Genomic DNA, 21,518 nt, shown 5'->3' on the forward strand with positions numbered 1-21,518 from the left:
TGAAGTCCAACATGGTTGTAAACTGAGGATCTCACCACAAACCACCCGCACCAGAGTTCGTCTGTAACCGGACTGAGACCACCTCTTCAAGAAGGTCTCGGTCCGGTTGTTTTGGTGCGCACCTTAGTGTGATTGCTGTGTTCACACCTGCCCAAACACACTGCACTTAGGGAGCAAATGAACCTGAGTTTGACTGAACCAAACCAAACAGGGCAGGTGTGAAAGCACCCTAAAAAAAACTAAAGAAACACAGCCATGACTCGCTAAATCACAACCAATTTAGTTGTTTGCTGGTCTTGGACAGTGGTCTGCAGCTTGATAGGTATAGTAACACGCCATCAACCATCCCCTCCACCTCCCAATGATGAAATCAGCTTACATGTTACATCACTTTAGAAACGTTGATATAAAACATGCAAATGTAGCATATTCAGGGTTTGCAGAAACATACAATGCCAACATTTTCTTCTGGCGAATGGACTGGCATTTTGGTAGCGATTAAAAAAATGGCAAAGTAGACGTGTTGAAAAAGGCCTCTATAAAATGTTTCTGGATGGAATTTGTCCGTTCAAAATGTACATTATCCCTAAATTATCAAAATAAGAAATGAACAGGGGGATGGGTTTAGTTTGGAGAAATAGCAAACACCATCACCAGCAAATCTAATGTAGAGCAGATCAGAAATCAGACGCTAAAACATGATCAAAATAACTAGCAATAAAGGCCTGTCTGTTGACCTGAACTGCAGAGACCAAGGCCTTTATAATAAACTTTACCATTTGAGAAGTTTCTATGAGTTAAATATAAATTACTTTAAACTGTTGTTCATCCAGAAATACTCTGGTCTGGTTGAAAAGGTTACATCTCAAAGAAAAAAGTGAGTTACTATAGATAGTTGAGAAAAACTACAGGAAAACCCCACCCACCTACAATTTACAGACAGATAAAACAAACACAAAAAAGTTTTTGCTCGCAGTTGTTGAATGACATGTGATCGCCACACACAGAAACACCATTTCCTTTTGTCTTATCTGTACCTGATACTGTATCGTTGCATCCCTGACTTGATATCTAAATATGAAGAAGATGCATTCAACAGTTTGTGACTTTTCTTTACCTGATGCATCATTATCATTTATCCTTCGGACTAAAAAGTTTATATGCTCGATGCCCTTCAAAAATACACACCAAATTTAATCCAAAATGTTGAGGTATCCCTATCACTTCCTGTTGTGTATCTTTGGCTTGTCATAAACTCAGGGACTCAGCGGGTCATTATTTTTGTTAAAAAGCAGCTTGGGGACTTTGCATGCATCTTCATCAGTATGAAGACAGATGAGGAGGGTGATGGTGCTTTTGGAGGAGGAGTTTTGTTTTAGTGGGAAGAGAGCATGAAATCAGGTGAACCAGAATGAGTTCAGTGTCTTAGTCAGGCAGGAAGGAAACCAAAGAGAGGAGCAAACAAAACAGGCAGCTCCCTTTCAATGTCATCGACTCAGCAGCTCACACTTATGTTCCAGCACTTTGAAAATGGGTCTGAGGGCTGATGGGTAACATCTATAAACATTTAGCATCTCTTAGGTAGAAGGTCTGCTGTTACTTTATTTTTAAATCAGACTCTGAGACATTACCAAATCTACGAATCATGGTGTTCCTCAAGGCTCCATTCTTGGCCCACTGCTCTTTGCAATATCATGTTGTATGGTTTCAGTGAGGTTATATAGAACCAACAGACTGAATCTCTGTAACATCACAGGAACAACAACAGTCACTTCCTGGTAAACAAGTGGTAATTGATTGAGCAATTATGGTTGTCATTTTTTAGCCGTAACTGTAGCATCTTAAGATATATATTTAAACAAGGTGGTCTGACCTATCTGATGTTTCTGCTGTGCTTTTTTTATGTACAGTGTTGCTCTGCTATAATCTTTGATAAACCAAATCTACCGGCATAGGAATTAAGAAATGACAGATTTTAGCTACCTAAAAAGACCCACCTAAGAGGTCATTATCAAGGCCCTGATCACAAATAAAGCTTTTTGCGGGTTGAAAAATGCGAGACGCACTGCACTGCCTTTTTTAAAATTTCTAAACTTCCCATGTAATCAATCTATGGTTTATTTATCTATTTTAGTTATTGGATTTCATTTTGTTTCTGAAATGTTTTAGTATGTAGGTCTAAACGGGATAAAAAATAACATTAGACTGGCATTATCTCCCTGTTTATTACCAAAGTGCAGGGTGAATGTGAGCCGCTGAGTGGATGTCTGTGTTTTCACTGCTGTTCCCACAGTTTGCTCCTCTCATCTCAGCTCAGTACTTTCTGGCTGAGCTGCAAATACAAGAAACGTTTTTTTTTTTCCTAAACAAAAACTATTCAAATTTTATGTCTCTTTATATCAAAGTACATTTAAAACCTCACACTGATCTTGAATCTTACACTAAACTACTGGCATCTGACACCATTTTAAAGGACCATACCACAGTTTTTTCTGAGATTTGAACTTGATGTTGGTCGAGGTTCATTTCTGTGAAAATCAGAGCTTCAAAATTGCTGCAGGGAGATAATCCATCACAGTCAATTTTTAGTTGTCAAAGTCTTTTTTTTCCAGTGCAAAAATGATCTGATGATTAAAATGATGATTAAAGATTATTAGTTTCGCCAATACCAGACGATTTCATTGTGCATCCCTACTAACTGGATTTCGTTTGCCATTACCCCACTATATCTTTACATAGCAGATAGTGGTGTGCTGCTGTATTAATGCTCTGAATATTGTATACAGAACCTTCAGGTTATTTGAGAAGCAAAAACATCAAATATTCTCTGGTTCCAGATTCTCTTCTGTGAGGACATGTTGCTTTATATCATGGAAACTGAGTATTTTGACCTCAGGTTTTAGGAAGATACTCTGATATTTTATAAACTTAACAATCTGCCAATTAATCAAAACAATAAAATAATAAAAACAACTGTTTCTGGGCCTCATTTTACAAATATCCCAAAAGTATTGAACATATTTCAATACTGTATATTTGGCAGTAATATAAAGAATGAAGAATTTAGAGTCATAAACATGCTCAATCATTGGTATGGTCCTTTAAAAATAGTATATCGTTGTGCTTTCATTTAATGGTGCAGAAAATCTAACTTTGCAACACATGTAAACGGATGAACTGATTTTTAAAGTTTATATTTGAAGATATCTGAAAGTGTACGCAGCTTAATTCTGTCCATTTTAACTTTTGCAGCTCAGCCAAGAAGGTGAACCTTCTTCTTCCTGCCTCCGGTATTCAGAGTGCATTTTCTCGGGCTTACTGGTGCCTCTAGAGGCCGGTGGTGGAATAGCAGCCCTGGGGTGTAGAGCTCCAAGTCGCACCCGCTGGCAGGGAGGCACATCACCTCCACAACCACCTCCTCCTCCTCCTCCTCACCTCCTCCTCCTTCCTTCTGAGAGGAGTCAGGAGGTCAAAGGAGGGAGGGGGGGCGTGGCAGCATCGGAGGACAAAAAATAAATAAAAGGAACAACAAAAATAACAAAAAGGCACAGACAACAAATAAATAACTACAAGACAGGAAATTATAAATACACATATAACAATAACATACTGAATGTCCAAAATGAAATTATAACTACACAGAACACACAAAACACCAGGGGTCAGGATCAGGCACACGGATTAAACCTTGCCATTCACCATCTGATTTAAAGGTCCAGTGTGTTGGGTTTAGAGGGATATATTGGCAGAAATGTATCATGTATCATATAATAAACATGTTTTCTTTAGTGTATAATCACCTGAAAATAAGAATTGTGTTTTCTTTACCTTAGAATGAGACGTTTATATCTACATAGGGAGCAGGTCCTTGACTATGGAAGTCACCATGTTCGCCACCATGATTCTACAGTTGCCCAGTACAGACTATTTTTATTACAGTAATATGTATAGAGCGGACTGAAAAAGCAGTTTATCTGTATCTGAAATATTTAGAATTTATATTATACCAAAATAAGATCGATACTAAGGGTCCGTGTACTGACAAAGTACATATATACATATAGCAATACTCTGCTGTATCGATTAGTAAAACGTTAAGTCAGTAGATGTAACTGTTATTATTAAATTCTCAAAAACTAGGATAGTTTCTGTTACAGATTACATTCATGTCTGTGAAAACATGGATGCTACACACACATTTTCCCCGACAGCACGAAAGATCTATACAATCGGCACAGTTTCAGGGTCGGCACCCAAGATTAGAGTCTCCAATTCAGACCAAATATTTCCTCTTAGTTATGACCTTGAATAATGGCCAGAAAAGTGTTTTATGCAAAATATTATGATGTCACAGTGAGGCTGACCTTTGACCTCTTGGATTTAAATTGTTATCACTTTATCATTTTATGCTGTTAGACATATAAATCTTTTAATTATGGCTAAAACCAATTTTTGTGAGGCCACACTGACCTTGACCTTTAACCTTCGATCAATTAATTCTAATCAGTTTATTCTTAAGTCCAAGTGGACGTTTGTGCTAAATTTGAAGAACTTCCTTGAGATAATGTGTTCACGAGAATGACCTTGACCTTTGACCACTGAAATCCAACTATTTCACTGTTGAGTGAAAGTAAACATTTGTGCCAAATTTGAAGAACTCTCATAAATGCGTTCTTGAGATAACGCGTTCACAAGGATGGGACTGATACAAGGTCACACTGACCTTAACCTTTGACCTATGACCACCAAAAATGAATCACTTATCGTTAAGTCCAAGTGGACATTTGTGCCAAATTTGAAGAAATGACCTTTGAGGCATTTGTGAGATATCGTGTCCACAAGGATGGACAACCCGAAAACATAACGCCTCCTGCCACAGCTATCACCGGCGTGAAGGTATAAAAAAAAGCTGGTCTTTTAATGATTTTTATTTTTATTTTATGCCCTCAGTGTCAATTAATTCCTTGTGGTATCGTAAATGGTACTGAATATCAACTTTTTTCAAGGTGTCGAAATTAGAAAATTCCAGTCTCTTGATAAGGCTGAGGCTGATTTTTGGTGACTCATTCTGTCAGATGGGACAGTGAGGGCTGACAAAATCTCCAATCTGTCATGTTAGTCTATGAAGTTAATATAAAATGATTCTCTTTCCTTCACACTTGGAAAAAAACGACTCGGCCTAGTCTGTGTGCCTGATGTGAGCCCTGATGATCCTAAATCAAAGCAAATACCGTCAATACAAACAAAACAGTTAGACTGCCAACAAAACACCACAGGACAACTACAGCTACTGTACAGATGAAGCCACTGTACAAACCCAACATCTACTGCTGACTGCAGTGCAGCATTTAACTGGCTCATTTAGCCCAGTGTCATGTTAACTGGATTATTTAAAGGGACAGTTCACCCCAAAATCAAATATTTTTCTTCTTACCTGTGGAGCTATTCATCAGTCTCATTTATTTTGGAGTGAGTTGCCAAGTGTTGGAGATATCGGCCTTCTCTCCAATATAATGGAACTAGATATCACTTAGCTTGCAGTGCTCAAGGTGACAAAAAATGTTCTTTCTGCCAAACTACATCAGCCAACTGTATCACCGTGCAGAAGGAATTGTGCAGCTACTCGTGGACGAGAGGCTCATGACAGCGCAAGATTTTAAACATTAATGGTGTCCTCTTCAGCTGAGCTGTAACATTAGCTAGCTTTGTGGTGCTAGGTGAGCTAGCAGTAGATGCACACTTCCTTCTGCATGGTGATTTGGTTGGCGTATGTAGTTCCATAGAAAGAAAATAGTTCCTACATGAAACTGCTCACAACAAGGTCTGTGGATTATCTTGAGTAACCAGGTCATGATTTCTGGAAAGAGACATTGATGTTGAGTTTTTTAAATGTATTTTATTGGCACTTTGAGCACCACAAGCTGAGAGAAGGCAGACATCTCTACAGCTGATACCTCCAACACTCTGCAACTCACACCAAAACCGTTAAGATTAGTCTAGCTCAGTAAGAGAGTTGATTCTCCATATCAATAAGATCCCCTGCTTCACTGTTTTATATTTGCCTGTAAATATCAGCAAAACTAGTGTAGTGGAACAAACTGTATGTTCATATTGTTTAGTATAAATAAAGTATCACAACATCTCTGAAAACATGTACTTGAAAAAGCTAAATCATTAGAAGAGGCATCTGTCTACTAATGGAGGGAAAATTGGGTTTAAACCGTCTAAGAGGTGAAGACCAAAGTAAGTAGGTAAAACACCAAAGTATCCTTAAAGGAATAGTTTGGATTTCTTGAAGTGAGGTTGTATGAGGTACTTATCCATAGTCAGTGTATTACCTACAGTAGATTTCAGTCGGCAAGACCCAAGTTTGGAGAAGCAGGCTGGAGTACTGCCACAGAAGCTAAGCAATGTGCTGCTGTGGACGGGGGCAGCAGCAAAACGTATGTTACCACCAAAAAGACTGAATATGAGTTCAAGTGTGCGCTATATTTAGAATGTTTTCAATGCTTCATCTTGCCATCAGACAGCCCTTTCCAAAGGGCAACTAACCTAAAAGTAAAACTATGCTCTATTCAAAGCCAGACCCCATTGACAAAAACAGTAATTTTACCTTGCTGAACACATGAGCTGTTGTACTAGTTCGGCCTCAATTAGTTAGTTTGTTTATATTATTGTGTGACTTTGGTGTCTAAAAGTGTTAGTTAGGATTCACCAAAGTCACAAAATAACCAAACAAACGAATTGATGGAGGCAGTCCTAGACCAGCAGCTACTGTGCTATGTGAAGTAGAATTGCTGTTTTTGTCAAAGGGGTCTGGCTTTGAAGAGAGCACAGATAACTGCTTCAATTACAGTTCAGTTCTCTGGTGGCTATAATACATTTTGCTGCTGCCCCGTCCACAGTAGTATGTTGTTTAGCTTCTGTGGTGGTACTTCAGCCTGCTTCTCCAAACTGGAGGTGTGCTGACTGCCATCTACTGTATGTAATACACTGACTATACCTCACACAACCCATCTTCAAAAACTCAGAGCTTTAACAAGAAATATCTAAAACAGCTAACACTATGCAACATCACAATCAATTTCTTCTAGTGTGCAGCAAGAGAGTACAGTACAACACTTTTCCCAGCTGTTCCATGTGTTCCAAGTCTGTACAACAATATATTTCAAATATTATTTAATATAATTGTCAGGCACAAAGTTTACAGAGTGACGGACTGAGCACTGACCTGTTTGTCTGAGCGGTCGGCGATGCTGTAGACCAGCGGAGGGATGGAGCCTTCTTTGGTTTTTCCAACGTCACTGCGGAAATGTTCACTGGCAGGCAGACAGCTGAGGAACACACATACACACACAATAAGTCTATGTGTACAGTTTGTGTCGCATAGACAGTCAGAAAGACCTATATATGCCTTTGAACGTCAGTGCTTGTACAGCTGCCATGACTTTAACGGAGCATGACTCAGAGTCAACTATTTTAAAGTTTAGGGACTGTTAAAACCTTTCCAGACCCAATTCCTTCACATCAAGGACCCAACACAACACAGCTTAAGACACGGCTTAGGATAAAAAAAAAATTCTATTATGTCAGGACAATGAGAAACTATCAAAATAATGACTTTGTATCTCAAAATAATGAGGAACTCTCAAAATGACTTGCTCATCTCTAAATAAATAATTAATCAATATCCCTAAATACTGAGAAACAATACTAAGTCACTATTAGAAGAAAGTTTCTTATTATTTTAAAAACTAACTAATTATTTGGAGATATCAAGTCATTGTTTTGAGAAACAAACTCGTTATTTGGAGACACTTAACACTCTGTGGAGACACAGTTAATTTTTGGAGATATTAAGTCATTATTTTAAGAAAGCTTTTCAATATTTTAAGATAATTCATAATTTGGAGATATTAAGTTATTTTTGGGAAATATGATGTCATCATTTTGAGAAACAAACTCATTATTTTGAAAATAATTTGTCATTATAATTACAACACCTTTTTCCCATCAAACTGGCAGAAATGGGCTTCCATACTTTACAGAAATTCTCAGACAACAATTAGGAGCCTATTTACTGACACAGAAAAATATATGTTTAAAATACAGTGTTTCCTCTAGGATTTTTTTTCAGCATCCGTTTGGATGTGGAATACGAAAGTGTTTGACTCTGATAAACCGCATGTTGAATGTTGTTTCTGTGTCAGACTGTCTCTGACTCTTTTTCTCTTTCTCTCTCTCTCTCTCTCTCTCTTTGAAACATTGATATTGATATTGCGTGTGTGTGTGTGTGTGTGTGTGTGTGTGTGTGTGTGTGTGTGTGTACATATATATATATATATATATATATATAAACGAACTGTTCTATTCTTGCACAAAATGCATAAATTCAGGTACTTTCAATCTCTATTTTTGTCTGTTTTAAAAAACATCCAAGGCCTTAACTTATCTATTTTTTGTTCTCAAAGTCCTGTGGGAACCCTGTCAGTGAAGTGGGAGCCAGAGCAGCTGCAGGTTTACCTGGCGGGCAGCTTGTAGATGTAACTGCAGCCGTCTTCAGTCCAGATGATGACTTTATCAGCGGCGATGAACTCTCCTCCGGTCCAGGCCTGGTCGTTGTCACTGGGCACCGAGCAGAGCAACGAGTAGTCGCCTGCGTCAAACACCTGACACACACCAGAAAGAGATATTTATTTATGTAGTACAGCTCGGGCAGGGTCAGACGAGGGCCAAAATTTCACGTCCATGCAGTGCTTTTGTCCCTGGTTGTTAGTAATGCAGGTTCTTACCCTCCAGTACTTGGAGCAGACGACCAGCAGGCTGCTCTGAGTGAAGGTACAGAAGGAAATACTCTGACAGCCCTGACAGTAGATGGGTTTGGACTCTTCCTCAAAGACAGGGTCCAGGTCCTGAACACACACACACACACAATAAATTAGAGCCTGCACTGACACACAAGACTGACGTATTTCTTTGATGAACAAACACCCGTTAGCCGGTGTACCTGCATCTTGCTGACCTCAGCTGTGATGATCCAGACCTTTAAAATCCCTGTCACTGACACTGCCACCACCGTGTCCTCTACACACACACAGACACACACACAGACAGACAAATAGAGAGCCACCGAGTCAAAGTTAGTGCCTCATGTTAGTGTTATGTGATCATTTACATCCAAACGTGGGCTCAGTTTGCATCTGAAGGTAGAGCTAGAGGTGGAAACACTGGTAAATGGGGCAGGAGGTGAAAAATCAGAGACATGTGCTCCGTGCTGGATTATAATCACCAAAGTCTTTTCCAGCTCCTCCTGTGTCTCTCACCTTGTGTCCGGTGGGATCGGATGATGCTCATGGAGCTGATCCAGTCAGGAGAGATCTTTGACACCAGCGAGTACAGGACCTCCAGGCTGGTGGCGTCCACCACGAGGATTTCTGGGTAGTGGCCGTTGCAAAGCAGACGCCCCTCCCTCTCAGTGCCAATGGTGAACTGGTAGAACTGGAGAACCACAGAGGAAATGGAAAGACAACATATTTAAGCCTTCCAGCCTCTCAAAGGGCAAAAACCACTCAATTTCCTGCCATACTTTTAATTTGAAAAATTTGCAGGTATGTTGATTTATATTGACAGTAGGACATGACTTTCTTAAACTGGTGGAATTAGCGCTGTAAAAATATAAATCATGATGAATATACCATGTCATATTACAGTACTTTGGCACCATTTGAGACTGACCTTTGTTTGTGCTTATGAAAGACTAAGCCAAGGCATGTGTATCTGAATACCAGCTTTGAGGTTTAATATGTGTGACTATGTCTTACCTGTATGCCAGTGTGAGCACAGGCCAGCTTGGTGAACTCGATACAGCGCCCATCGTTCACATCCCATAAACACATCTCTCTGGAAACACGAATAAACTGAAGTTAGTTAATTGTAAATGAGTAGGAAATTATCTGCAGTACAAGGGGACCTCATTTTCACGTTCATACTTATATTCTGGGTTTGTGCTAAAACATGTTTTAGATGCTTTAATGCTCAAACACTTTATTTTCCTTTCACCCTCTGTCTGAAACACTCTGTTTTAGCACCTGTCTCTTTAACACCCACTCCCAAAAAAGCCCAGTCTGCTGTGATCGGTCAGTGTACTACATCATACCAATCGCATGCGACTGCATTTATATTATGAGATGGAAGGCGACCTGTGCAGCTGACAAATCTGCAGAGACTGTGTGATGTCATCATGTCAATATGGACCAAAACCTCTGAGGAATGTTTCCAGCACCTTGTTGAATATATGAATTAAAAAGGGGGTCCAACCTGGTACTAGTAAAGTGTACCTAATAAAGTGGCTGGTGAGTGTATTTGATCATTACATCTGTACTTAATTCACAAGTCAGTATTCTTTATGTGACTATTCTTAAACCAGCAGTAGTCTAGTTCGGTTCAGAAAACAGCCATAATTCCTGACAGATGTGTGTGTGATAAAAACATACTCACCCGCTCTCTGAAGCGCTGACGATGTACTGTTTGTCACTGCACGCACTGGCTTTAGACAGACAGGTGATGGAGGCTGTGTGACCAAACAACATGGCCCTGGGACAAATCTGAGCAGTAAACGAAAGACGAACAGGATTTAACAAGATTATAAGAAACAAAGAAAGTGGTGGTGGCAAATAATCACAAACATCATCGTCATCATCATCATCATCATCAGTACCTCCAGCTCAGGTGTCATGTCCCAGAGACAGATCTGACCGTCATGGCAGCCGGTGATGATGGTGCTGAAGTCGTCCATCACCAGCAGACTGCTGATGCAGTGGGTGGGAGCCGTGCGGCCCCACAGCACTATGGGTAGAACCAAGTTGTTCCCCGACATTATGCTGATGTGTCTGGAGAGGAGAGAGGGGGACAAAATGAGACTGACAGACAGAGAGAGAGATCGATCGATCGATGAGTCCTCTGGGTTTCAGACAGTACTGATTAAGGGAAGTCTGACAATACAGAAGATAAAAATCCTTAAAGTGTTTATGAAATATGAGTGTGATACAAATTGGAAAACCTCTGGAAAGTGCTAGGCAAGTCATGAGTTAGGTCAGTGATACCCAACTTAGATCAAACAAATCTGGCCCATGTACAGTGCCACAATGCCCCCAAACCATTTTCAAATTCACAGTGAAAATAAATTGATTTACACTGGGAATTTTTTGGTGCTTTTAATGTAAATGAGATGCCAGAGTGCATTAAAAGCATCAAAACAGAGCCTGGACAACCCAACAAAGGTCCAGGCTAAGCCCCAAATGTCCTCAAATCCTTATAACGCCATTGCGTACACCATATCTGCTTGAGACTGCTGCAACTGGCCCCTGGCCTCCTGTCATTTTGCAAAAGTGGCCCCCGGGCAAAGCAAGTTGAGTATCCCCGAGTAAGGTGTACATACTTATACATGAATACACAAGTCTGGTACATGCTCACATTAAAAATTGATAAAGCTACTTCGCCTACAATGGAGCTATGGTCAAACTGGATTCCATACGTACAACAGTCACGGCCACATTTTTTGGTGTTGACAATTTAATAGACCCCCTAAAGGATGCCTGGTCTCCTAAGCAACTTAAAAATTATGTACTTATCAAGACTATTTTCATTCAGTTTTAACAGGATTAGACAAAGTATGTTCACAGCGGATATTAACCTTAAGACATATGTATGATGGGGAACAAAGCTTGAAATCAAATCACAATCCTCCCCATACCCTAACCCCTAATACCAGCCGCAATATCGTCAGTAGAACGGTCCACCATACCCGCAATAGTGCTACAAAAAATGACAGATGAAGTGAAAGTCAGGCTCAATATTAAAAGAGAGGGGGAGATGCTTATGTATAAGGCAGGGTCAGAATGATGGGGTACTTCATCAGAGTGTACACTGACGTAAAGCACCAAGTGGAAACAAACATTAAATCCTAAGTTTAACTGGCAGCTCTGACAGTACTTTAGAAAGTGGCCCCAAACCTTTTGGAATTTTTTATTTGAGTTACTAATTTAGTAGCGAATCTTTTCAAGATTAAGGCAGAACATAATGTCCGTCAGCCATTGGGCATGGGTGGGCAGGGCAGCATCCCTCCATCTGATTAGAGCTGCCCGTCTGACCAACAGAGAGGCAAAAGACAGTCTGCAGCATTGTCTCGGAGTCAGGTGTACATCATGTTCTCTGGTGGTGCCAAAGAGGGTGACCAGGGGGTTGGGTTGCAGGTTAAAGTTCAGGATAGAGGATAAGGATTGGAAAACGTCCTTCCAGTATTTTTCGAGGCTTGGACACGTCCAGTACATGTGAATAAGCGAAGCCTCATCACTTGAACACTTCAGACCAGTAGGCTCTGTGCACAACCTTAAACTGTAATAGACAGTGGCGGGCACACAGAGAGATGATGATTATACTGTCAATGTAAAATATTAAGTAAACTTCATAGGATACACACTATTTAAAAAGAGGACAATGAGGAAAGAAGGTCTGAAGTCACACAATATTCTTTGTATCTGCAAGTATATAAATATACTGTTGTTTTTGTGATTGTTGTCTGCTTGCAATTAAACTTCTAATTAGAGATGGGTCACATCTTTCAGCACAGCGAATCACTCTCGAAAATGTATTTTGTATTAGAAAAATCTTATTGAGCTAGGATGGACAGCCTGCGTCACTATGATGAACAGTTAATATCAGCCTCATAGTTCTGGTAATCTTTTAACACTAACACATCCACTGCACCTGAAAATCATAAATGATATATTTACAGTTTAAAATACACAGTGAGCTTTAACATGTTGGCATCATCTTGGTCATACATAATCCTGCACACTGCATATACTGTATGAAGACATTATATTATTGCATATTTGTCACAATTCATTGGATCAGATCTTCAAGCAAATCTGAGTGAACACAAAATGCAGCTTGTATCATTTATTTAAGGGGGGAAATAACCTATACTGGGAGCTTTGGTGTTCACAGCTGTGTCTCTGGAGGAAATGAGAAATGGAGCATGCTAAAGATGCTAAACACATAGCATGCCACGCTAGCATGCTAATACGCTAACGTTTAGCATATTATCCCGTTGTTACGTGTTAAGAATAATATAGCAGCATGCTGACATTAACATTACTACAACCTACAGGTCTTGTCAACCCGCTATATTACCGCATTGGTCGTGTCATACCTTCAGACTGAATGAACAACGTTACACCGTCAGTGAGTCACGAGTCACTGCTCTGTCACGAAGACAGCGACAGAAAACAGCAGTGACCCTTTAACAGCAATAAATACCACACAGTAAACACTCTGCCATCGAAACATCATCAGTTTGTGTGTTTTCACGCTATATCTGGATGAATAACCTTGGCGTTATGTGCAGGTGTGCAGGCTGCACAGCAACGTTTAAAGGGGCGTCCATTTAATTCAGCTGCAGAACAGTCACTGACACCTGGGAGACACCCTGCAGCAGATAGCCCTGCCGACATTTTACCTAAAAGCTACCCATGTCTCATTATCAGACGTTAGAGGACACATTAACTGTGATATATGTGTGACGCTAACGCTAAATTATACCTGCAATGTCGCGACTTCCGGGTTAGCGTAACGGCTAACGGAACCAAAACACAGCGATGAAAACTGAAATTAAAACTGTAAATACGAACCACAAGCGGTCCTACTGGAACATTTCCCTCTGAAAATAACATCAACATTGTCGACGGACGGTTTAGCTTCAAACAATGGTTTAAAAACAGTAATTTTTTAACGTCACTTTTTCGGCTTGTTTGTAGCTTCTTGTCTCACCAACAAGCCGATCTGTTCGGCTAGCTGATCACCTGATAGCTGAGAGCCGCTTCCGGTTTCAGGACTTCAAAATAAAATCATGCAGTATTCCTTTTTCTAGAAAGAGCACACTAAATATTCCTCGTTATTTGTAGGAGTATGGATGTTTTTATAGGAATTATACTGACAAAATAACCACAAATATGTTTTTTAATTCCCTCATTTCTACATTATGGAGACAGACTTGTCTCAATATTATTTGTGTGAACAATTTGATTGTGTGTAAAACACCTCCCACAAACACACAAAAAAACCTAAAAATAAGAAACTAAAACAGACCTGCAAATACAAAAATATATTTCACAAATGCCAAAAAAATCCGTGAATACATTTAATTATTAATAATAAATCAAAAGCATTTTTGAACATCTTCCTAACCCTTCCCAGCAGATATTTGTGAATCCAGTTTTTATTTATGAATCTCAAATTTATGCTTACAGATTTGCATTTATGCATAGTCTGTTTTTTGTTTGTTGTTTTTTGTTTTATTTTTGTTTTATTTGCAAAATAGTTTTGTGCATTTACAAAACTTTTCTGTATTTGTGGAAGTTGTTTTATATTTACAGATTACACATTTGCACACGGATTGTTGATCTCCTCACACAAATAATATTGAGACAAAGCTATTTCCATACTGCACCTATTTTTGATTTTTGGATGCGAAAGGTCACCAAAACATAAAACTCAATTTAAAAGGCAATAATGATAATCATTATTATTTATCATTATTATTATTACCATTATTATTATTATTATTATTGGGTGTGAATGCTGCAAGCATTCACAACCTATGTTGTTCTACTACCAAAATTCTTTATTTTTCTTCTTCTTCTTCTTCTTCTTATTATTATTATTATTCCGCCGCGTTTTTCAACATCAGTTATCTTCAACATACTTCAACCGATTTAAACCATTCAAACTTCTTCTGATTCAGCTTCATTAGGACATTATCGGAAACTTTCAAATTTTTCCATAACGTTCATATTTTCCCAGGAATTCAACGTTAAAATTCCGACTTCTATTAAAGCGGATGGAGCAAAAACGGTTGGACCGCTACTAGTTCTACAAACTTCAACCGATTAAAACCGTTCAAACATGAAAACGTTCAGCTGAATTAGGACATTCACGGATGTATTCACTTTTTTCCTAAAATTCATACTTTCCGAGATATTTCCAATTTTTCCCAAATCCTTTTCCCATTGGGAATGCATTACGGAATCCTCAAAAATCTAAAAATTTCACCTTTTTTCAAACTGTGACTACCCATTCATAATTTCAGCTAGAAACTCCATTCAAAATGGAAAATATTCATCATTTTGCTGACATTTTACATGTGATTCAACTTTTCAATACCATTTAAACTTTCAAAAATATTCAGCGTTTTCTAAAACTTTGTTATAATGGAAGTCAATGAGAAAATCCTTCAAACTCACTCATCTTCACCCACACATCACGAATTCATACATTGACGTAGAAACTCCATTCCAACTCTCAAATGTTGACGCTGTTGTCGACTTTCAGGAACTAATTCAAATTTTCAATATCTCTTTTAGTTTTTCTACAAAGTCAGTTTAAAATCCATGAAGTTTTCAGCCCTTCTCAGACTTTATAATGGGTGTGTGAGTGAGCTAGAGTGAGTGATGTCATCACTAGAGTGAAGAGCAGCTGAAAATTAATCAAGAAATTTTCTCTTCAACTCGCTCATACGGCCACAATTTTCACTGTACATACACAATTTATACCACAAAACGTAGGAACATTTGTCCTGCTCACATAATGTTGACATGGAATCTGTCACACGTACACATTTTTGCTGAGCAGCTCCAAAGCGAAGGGAGCGCCGATTTTTTTCTCATTCACTCCCATGTAATCTGAGAGGAGAAATTTCTGGAAACAGCTGAGGTGCAACACATTTGTAACTCGCTCCTGTGACCCCATTTTGGACTCGAGAAATATAAAACACGACACGTACGTTCATGAGAAGTGGCTGTCTCTCACCATCACTTTATTTTCATGATGGGACCAACGCTTTGGGTATGCGAAGAATTTGTTCGAGGAGTTAAATCTCCTCTGAAAGAGCTCTCTTCTCTGTGTTCTGTCTGTCTCTCTCTGCTCTTCTGCCAGGTGCACCTAGTTTATTACCATGGCAACCGCTGTGCCACACAAACTCACAGAAACATGATGTGTGTGTGTGTGTGTGTGTGTGTGTGTGTGTGTGTGTGTGTGTGTCTACATCTTACATGCAGACATGACAGGAGCAGCATCTCCATTTTAACCCTTTAGTTGCCAGAGTTATTTGAGGAAAATATTCATTTCAACGTCAGCTTTTCAACAAACTTTCAAACATTCAAATCATTCAAATTTTATTGTATTCAAGGCAGCATTGCAGCGTGGCTTCAGCTCGCAGCATTCACACCCGCAATTTCTTCAGAAATTGCTTCTCTAGTTAGGGACCAAGCCTAGAGGCAGAGGACTGCTCAAGGAGCAGTCCTCGCCAAAGGCAAGGACCCTCTTGTTTTTGCTGCGTGCGTTTATTAGTGACCGGGCCCAACAGCAGTGGACTACTCACAAAGCAGTCTATTGCTTTTGCTACACTATTGTTTTTGCTCCGTTTATTCTTTATTATTATTCTTTCTCCTGCCGCCTCTTTGAACTGGAATTTGACCCCCTAAACATGCTCAAAAACTCACCAAAATTGGCACGCACATCAGAACCGGTGAAAAATTTTAGAAAATCATGACATTAACCCCTAAAGTGCCAAAATGGGCTCTCTAGTGCCACCTAGGCACACAAAAATAGCCGCCACGGCCTGTAGGAACGTCGTAGAAACATGAAACCAAAAGTGGCGTGTTCGTCTCATCAAGGCCTAAAAATCACGCGCTGACACCCCTGACCTGATTCCAACAGGAAGTGAGCTGTTTGACCTTTCAAAGTAAGATTTCGCCTCAAACGTGGTCTCAAGAAAACACATCTCCTCCTACACCGTTTATTTTATCAGTTTTAAAGATGCACACATGCCACCTCAACTGCTACTAAACAGATCTTCTGTATAACTTTATCTCTCTCATCATCACATTATTTTCATGATTGGACCAACGGTTTGGGAATGGGAAGAACTTGTTCGAGGAGTTAAATCTCCACTAAAAGAGGTGTCTGTCTGTCTCTGCTCTTCTGCCAGGTGCGCTTACTTAATTACCATGGCAACCGCTGTCACACACAAACTCACAGAAACATGATGTCTGTGCGTGTGTCTACATCTTACATTCAGACATGACAGGGGCAGCATCTCCATTTTAACCCTTTAGGTGCCAGAGTTAATTGAGGAAAATATTCCATTTTCATTTCAACATTTCAAAAGGCTGTGGCTTGAAAGTGGTGACAGATAAAGGCATACTGTAAATGAGAAAACTATTCATCATGACCCAAAGTTTGTGATAGGAGTAAATTAACTCATCTAATTTGCATATTGTGGCATCACTAGCAGGCAGCCATATTGGATTTCATAAATCTCAGTCAAAAAACATTTTGAACACATTTACACAGTAGTTTTGTTTTGTGTTGTTTTTGTCGTCTCTTCCTCAAAATAAAGGAAGAGGAATCTGATGGGAAGAAATTCGCTCATCTAATTTGCATAATGTGACATCACTTGTACATACCTACAGCTACAGAAAGCATTCAAACATCAAAACGTTCAGCTCTGTAAGGATTTTCTGATGTTTGTGGCAATATGTTTGATATTTCTAAATAATTCACAGTGACGACATAAGCTGGGGGCGGAAACGGGCGTGAGTGCGAGGTCCCGCCAAACGCTGCTTGCAGCTTTAATTTACGTTAATGTTTGTTAATAATTCCTGTTTATTTAACTATATATTTGTAAATACTACTGAGGTGAGCAAAGCGCATTGTTCTTATCATGTGAAGGGCGCTTTAGTGTTGTTTTGTAAGGCAACTATTTTGCACATTGTGTACAATATTGTATTTCTATTGTATTTCATTCTTTTTCAGTGAGATAGTGGCACAGTCAGTGGCACACACTTTTTAATTTGATGTGCAATAAATACTGCATACTAAATGCATTGCAGTGCAACCACCTTATTATTTAGCCTTCTAGTACTCATTTCAACAATTAAAACTGCTCATTTTTTCATTGTCCTCAATGGTAAACAGAATCATTTATTGAATATCAAAGAAACAACATTTTCAGAACAAGTTTCCTTCATCAGGTTTAAAATACAAGGCAAGAAATGACAACAATTATATGCACACCTGGCGAAGGAACCTTGTTCCTTGGGCCGATACACCAATGAAAAAAATCTCCCTATTTTTCACAACCCAGTGTTGGCAAGTATGATATGATGAACTTTTCATTGTAAGTTTTTGGTCTGGCTACATTCCTGTTCCCTACAGAACTAGCTCCTGTTGTTAACCAGCACCTTAAATACCATTTGGAACATCTTTTATTACATTGATCGTTTTGTCATTGATCAGTTTCATTGATCAGTTTCAGAGGTGTTTAAACCATAACTTCAACAGATACCAGTTCTTACACTTTTTACCTTCCATAATGTCATAACATTGTATTTATGCTGTTTGTTTTCATTCAAAGACAGAAACATTGAACTCCAATTTGATGTCATTTTATTATGACTAATGATGGTATAGTATAATATGATTGACATTGGCGGGAAAAACCTGAGTACCAGGAGAAAACCCGTGAGTAGATAATAATAATCTACAGAAGCTGTCAGTGCTATATCGTAGGCAAATGGATTTGCCTGTGTCCCTTTGCCTACGATATAGCACTTATGAGTACCATGACCTGGATGACTAAGACACAGACATCTCTGGGAGGCAATTGTTGCCCAGCCTGAGCTGAGCAATAATTGCCTCCTCCTCTACTTCCTTCTTCTCGTCTGCTCTAGTTTGTTCTTCCTTCTAGAGCATTTTTTTTTAAAATGTCATTGACATTAACGGGCGAACCTGAGCACCAGGAGAAAACCCTCTGTGGAAGCAGTCAGTGCTATATCGTAGGCAAATGGATTTGCCTGTGTCCCTTTGCCTACGATATAGCACTTATGAGTACCATGACCTGGATGACTGGGACACAGACATGTCTGGGAGGCAATTGTTGCCCAGCCTGAGCTGAGCAACAACTGCCTCCTCCTCTACCCCCTTTTTTTACATGTGACCGACACTGACGGGTGAACCTGAGCACCAGGAGAAGACCGCACATAAACTGAGAAAGCTATGGGAGCTAATGATGCCCAGCCTGAGCTTAATAATCATCATCCTCCATTTCTTCCTCCTCCTTCTTGTCTCCTCTTGTTTGTGCTGCCTTCTGCTGCATTTTGATCTTCATCTTCAGCAGCTGGGTTTGTCTGCCATCTGAAGACCTCTTTGGAAACAACAAGAAATGTTTTCTCTTCTTGTTTATATACAAACAGAGGTCCTCCAGTTCTGTCTTGTCGGTGACCAGCTGCGTTACCTCTGCTTCCAGGCTCTGCTGTTTCTCATTCAGGTACTCTACAACCTTCTCCAGAGCGGTGTATTTAGCTTGCCAGGATGTCTGGCTCTGGAGGAGCTCAGCATCTCTTGAGGTCACCTCTTGTGTTGTCTCGGCAAGTTTTTTGACAAGACAGTTGTTGTCCTCGGTGAGACGGAGGATCTCAGCGTCTCTCTGGCTGAGTTTGGCCTCCACTTTGACTATACGTTTGGTCTGCCGTGCCTTCATGCTCCGTTGACTTTCTCCCAGCTTGTAGAAGTTGTCTGTCAGAGTCTGGAATTTAGCCTCCCAGGCTGTCTGACTCTGGAGGAGCTCAGTATCTTTAACGTTCAGCTCTTCTACTATTTCGAGCTTGTGAATGAGGCTGTTGGTGTTGTCTGTGAGATGGATGATCTGAAGGTCTCTCTGGTGGAGTTGCTCCTCCATCAGAGAGACCTTGCTGGTCAATTCCTTCTCCCGCATCTCCCATTTCTGGTTATTTGCCTCAATGTCTGTTGCAGACTTCTGACTCAGAGCCTCGTATTTCGCCTGCCAGACGTCCTCGCTCTGCTGGAGGGCAGCATCTTTGCTGCTTATCACTGTGTGTGCCTCTGCCAGCATCAGAAGGAGACTCTGTTTCTCGTTGTGGAGTTTCAGGAGGTCAGCACTCATCTGATTCATCTGTTGTCTCATCTGGGCTTCCCTCTCCTGGTACTCCCTCAGTACCTGGCTCTCAACCTCCTCCCTCAAAACCAGCTTGCTCTGGTTTGAGGCAGGTTGTTTCAGGGCCTCATACCTTGCAACCGTCTTCTTGACATTGTTGAACATCTTTTGGTGTTCCTTGTCCTTCTGGTTTCCGCAAGAGGTTTCAGCTGGTCTTTGTCTGTTGTGGGGTCTTCTTTCCATCTTCCTTTGCAGTGATGGCCAACAGACTCTGCTAATCCTAAGAATACTCACTGTGTGTGTTCTATCGTCTGTGTAAAAGACTCAGTACGCTACACCAGTGTCTGACTGAATTTATGTGATCTCGGGGTCTATTTACCAATTTCAATTTTGATGTGTTCCGTGCGACGAGTTGTCATAAAGGTTTAGAACACTGATGGCATTCTAACTCCTCCTCTAACTCCGCCTCTAACTCCGCCCATCCACTCCACACAGAATTTAAAAGTGGGCGGGGCTATTCCAGAGAGGGTTCCCACTGGTCCTGACAGTTCTTTCATGTTATTTAATTTGTTAATTTATTATACAAATTCCCAGATGTTGTTTTTGAGGCAAAATGGCAACAAAATTGTCTGAAGCTGAATATTTTGCTAAATAAAAACATTACATCCATCTTCTTGTTATTAGGGACCGAGCCCGGAGGCAGAGAACTGTTTTTGGTGCGTTTATTATTCTTTCTCCCGCTGCCTCTTTGAATTGGAATTTGACCCCCTAAACATGCTCAAAAACTCACCAAAACTGGCACGCACATCAGAACTGGTGAAAATTTTTAGAAAATCATGACATTAACCCCTAAAGTGCCAAAATGGGCTCTCTAGTGCCACCTAGGCACACAAAAATAGCCGCCACGGCCTGTAGGAACGTCGTAGAAACATGAAACCAAAACTGCCATGTTCGTTTCATGAAGACCTAAAAATCACGCGCTGACACCCCTGACCTAAACCCAACAGGAAGTGAGATATTTGCCCTTTCAAAGTAAGATTTCGCCTTAAAACTGCCTTTCCTAAAAAAAATCTTCTTGTCATACACCGTTTATCCTATTGGGTTCAAACTTACACAGATGACAGATCAACTCCTTCTAATCAAAAGTTGTGCGTAACTTTTTCATTACTCGCTTCGTTTGGATTTTGTGGCCTCCATAAGGTGAGATGTCAGAAAAACGTCCTGACGATCTTCGAAAGCTGTCCCATAGGAAATGAATGGCAGCAGGGGGAGAAAGAGACCAATCTTAGGGCTTTTTCTAGCATTTACAGCGTCTCCATACTTTCAGCTACAGACTCCATTCCAACTCTCAAATGTTGCCACAGGTCTCCTCTATTCACTCATGTTTTCATCTTCTTCATATCTTTTACCGTTTTTGATCTGTGCCTCTCAAAGTACCATGAGCAAAAGTGGAGAAATTCTCAGTTTACAATGGGTGTGTATTGCATGGAATGCTGTGAGCTAG

The 21,518-nt window shown here is 40.0% G+C and overlaps 1 protein-coding gene across 3 annotated transcripts in view; it reads right to left on the reverse strand.

The window, feature by feature from the left end:
• LOC125905548 (WD repeat-containing protein 7) overlaps positions 1-13,726 on the reverse strand; it is a 141,960-nt gene extending 128,234 nt beyond the window's left edge. For 2 of the 3 annotated variants that reach the window (XM_049603567.1, XM_049603565.1), the window contains exons 1-9: positions 13,692-13,726; positions 10,718-10,889; positions 10,498-10,604; positions 9,822-9,900; positions 9,324-9,498; positions 9,008-9,084; positions 8,793-8,912; positions 8,524-8,669; positions 7,232-7,334 (exon numbers count right to left, since the gene is read on the reverse strand). In XM_049603567.1, the coding sequence (XP_049459524.1) occupies positions 7,232-7,334; positions 8,524-8,669; positions 8,793-8,912; positions 9,008-9,084; positions 9,324-9,498; positions 9,822-9,900; positions 10,498-10,604; positions 10,718-10,876 (966 nt within the window). In that variant the 5' untranslated portion in view covers positions 10,877-10,889; positions 13,692-13,726. The remainder of the gene's footprint in view (positions 1-7,231; positions 7,335-8,523; positions 8,670-8,792; positions 8,913-9,007; positions 9,085-9,323; positions 9,499-9,821; positions 9,901-10,497; positions 10,605-10,717; positions 10,890-13,691) is intronic. The other variant, XM_049603566.1, reaches the window with a different exon arrangement.
• Positions 13,727-21,518: the final 7,792 nt, after the last annotated feature.

This window comes from Epinephelus fuscoguttatus, linkage group LG18, assembly GCF_011397635.1.
Source record: "Epinephelus fuscoguttatus linkage group LG18, E.fuscoguttatus.final_Chr_v1".
Lineage (NCBI taxonomy): Eukaryota > Metazoa > Chordata > Actinopteri > Perciformes > Serranidae > Epinephelus > Epinephelus fuscoguttatus.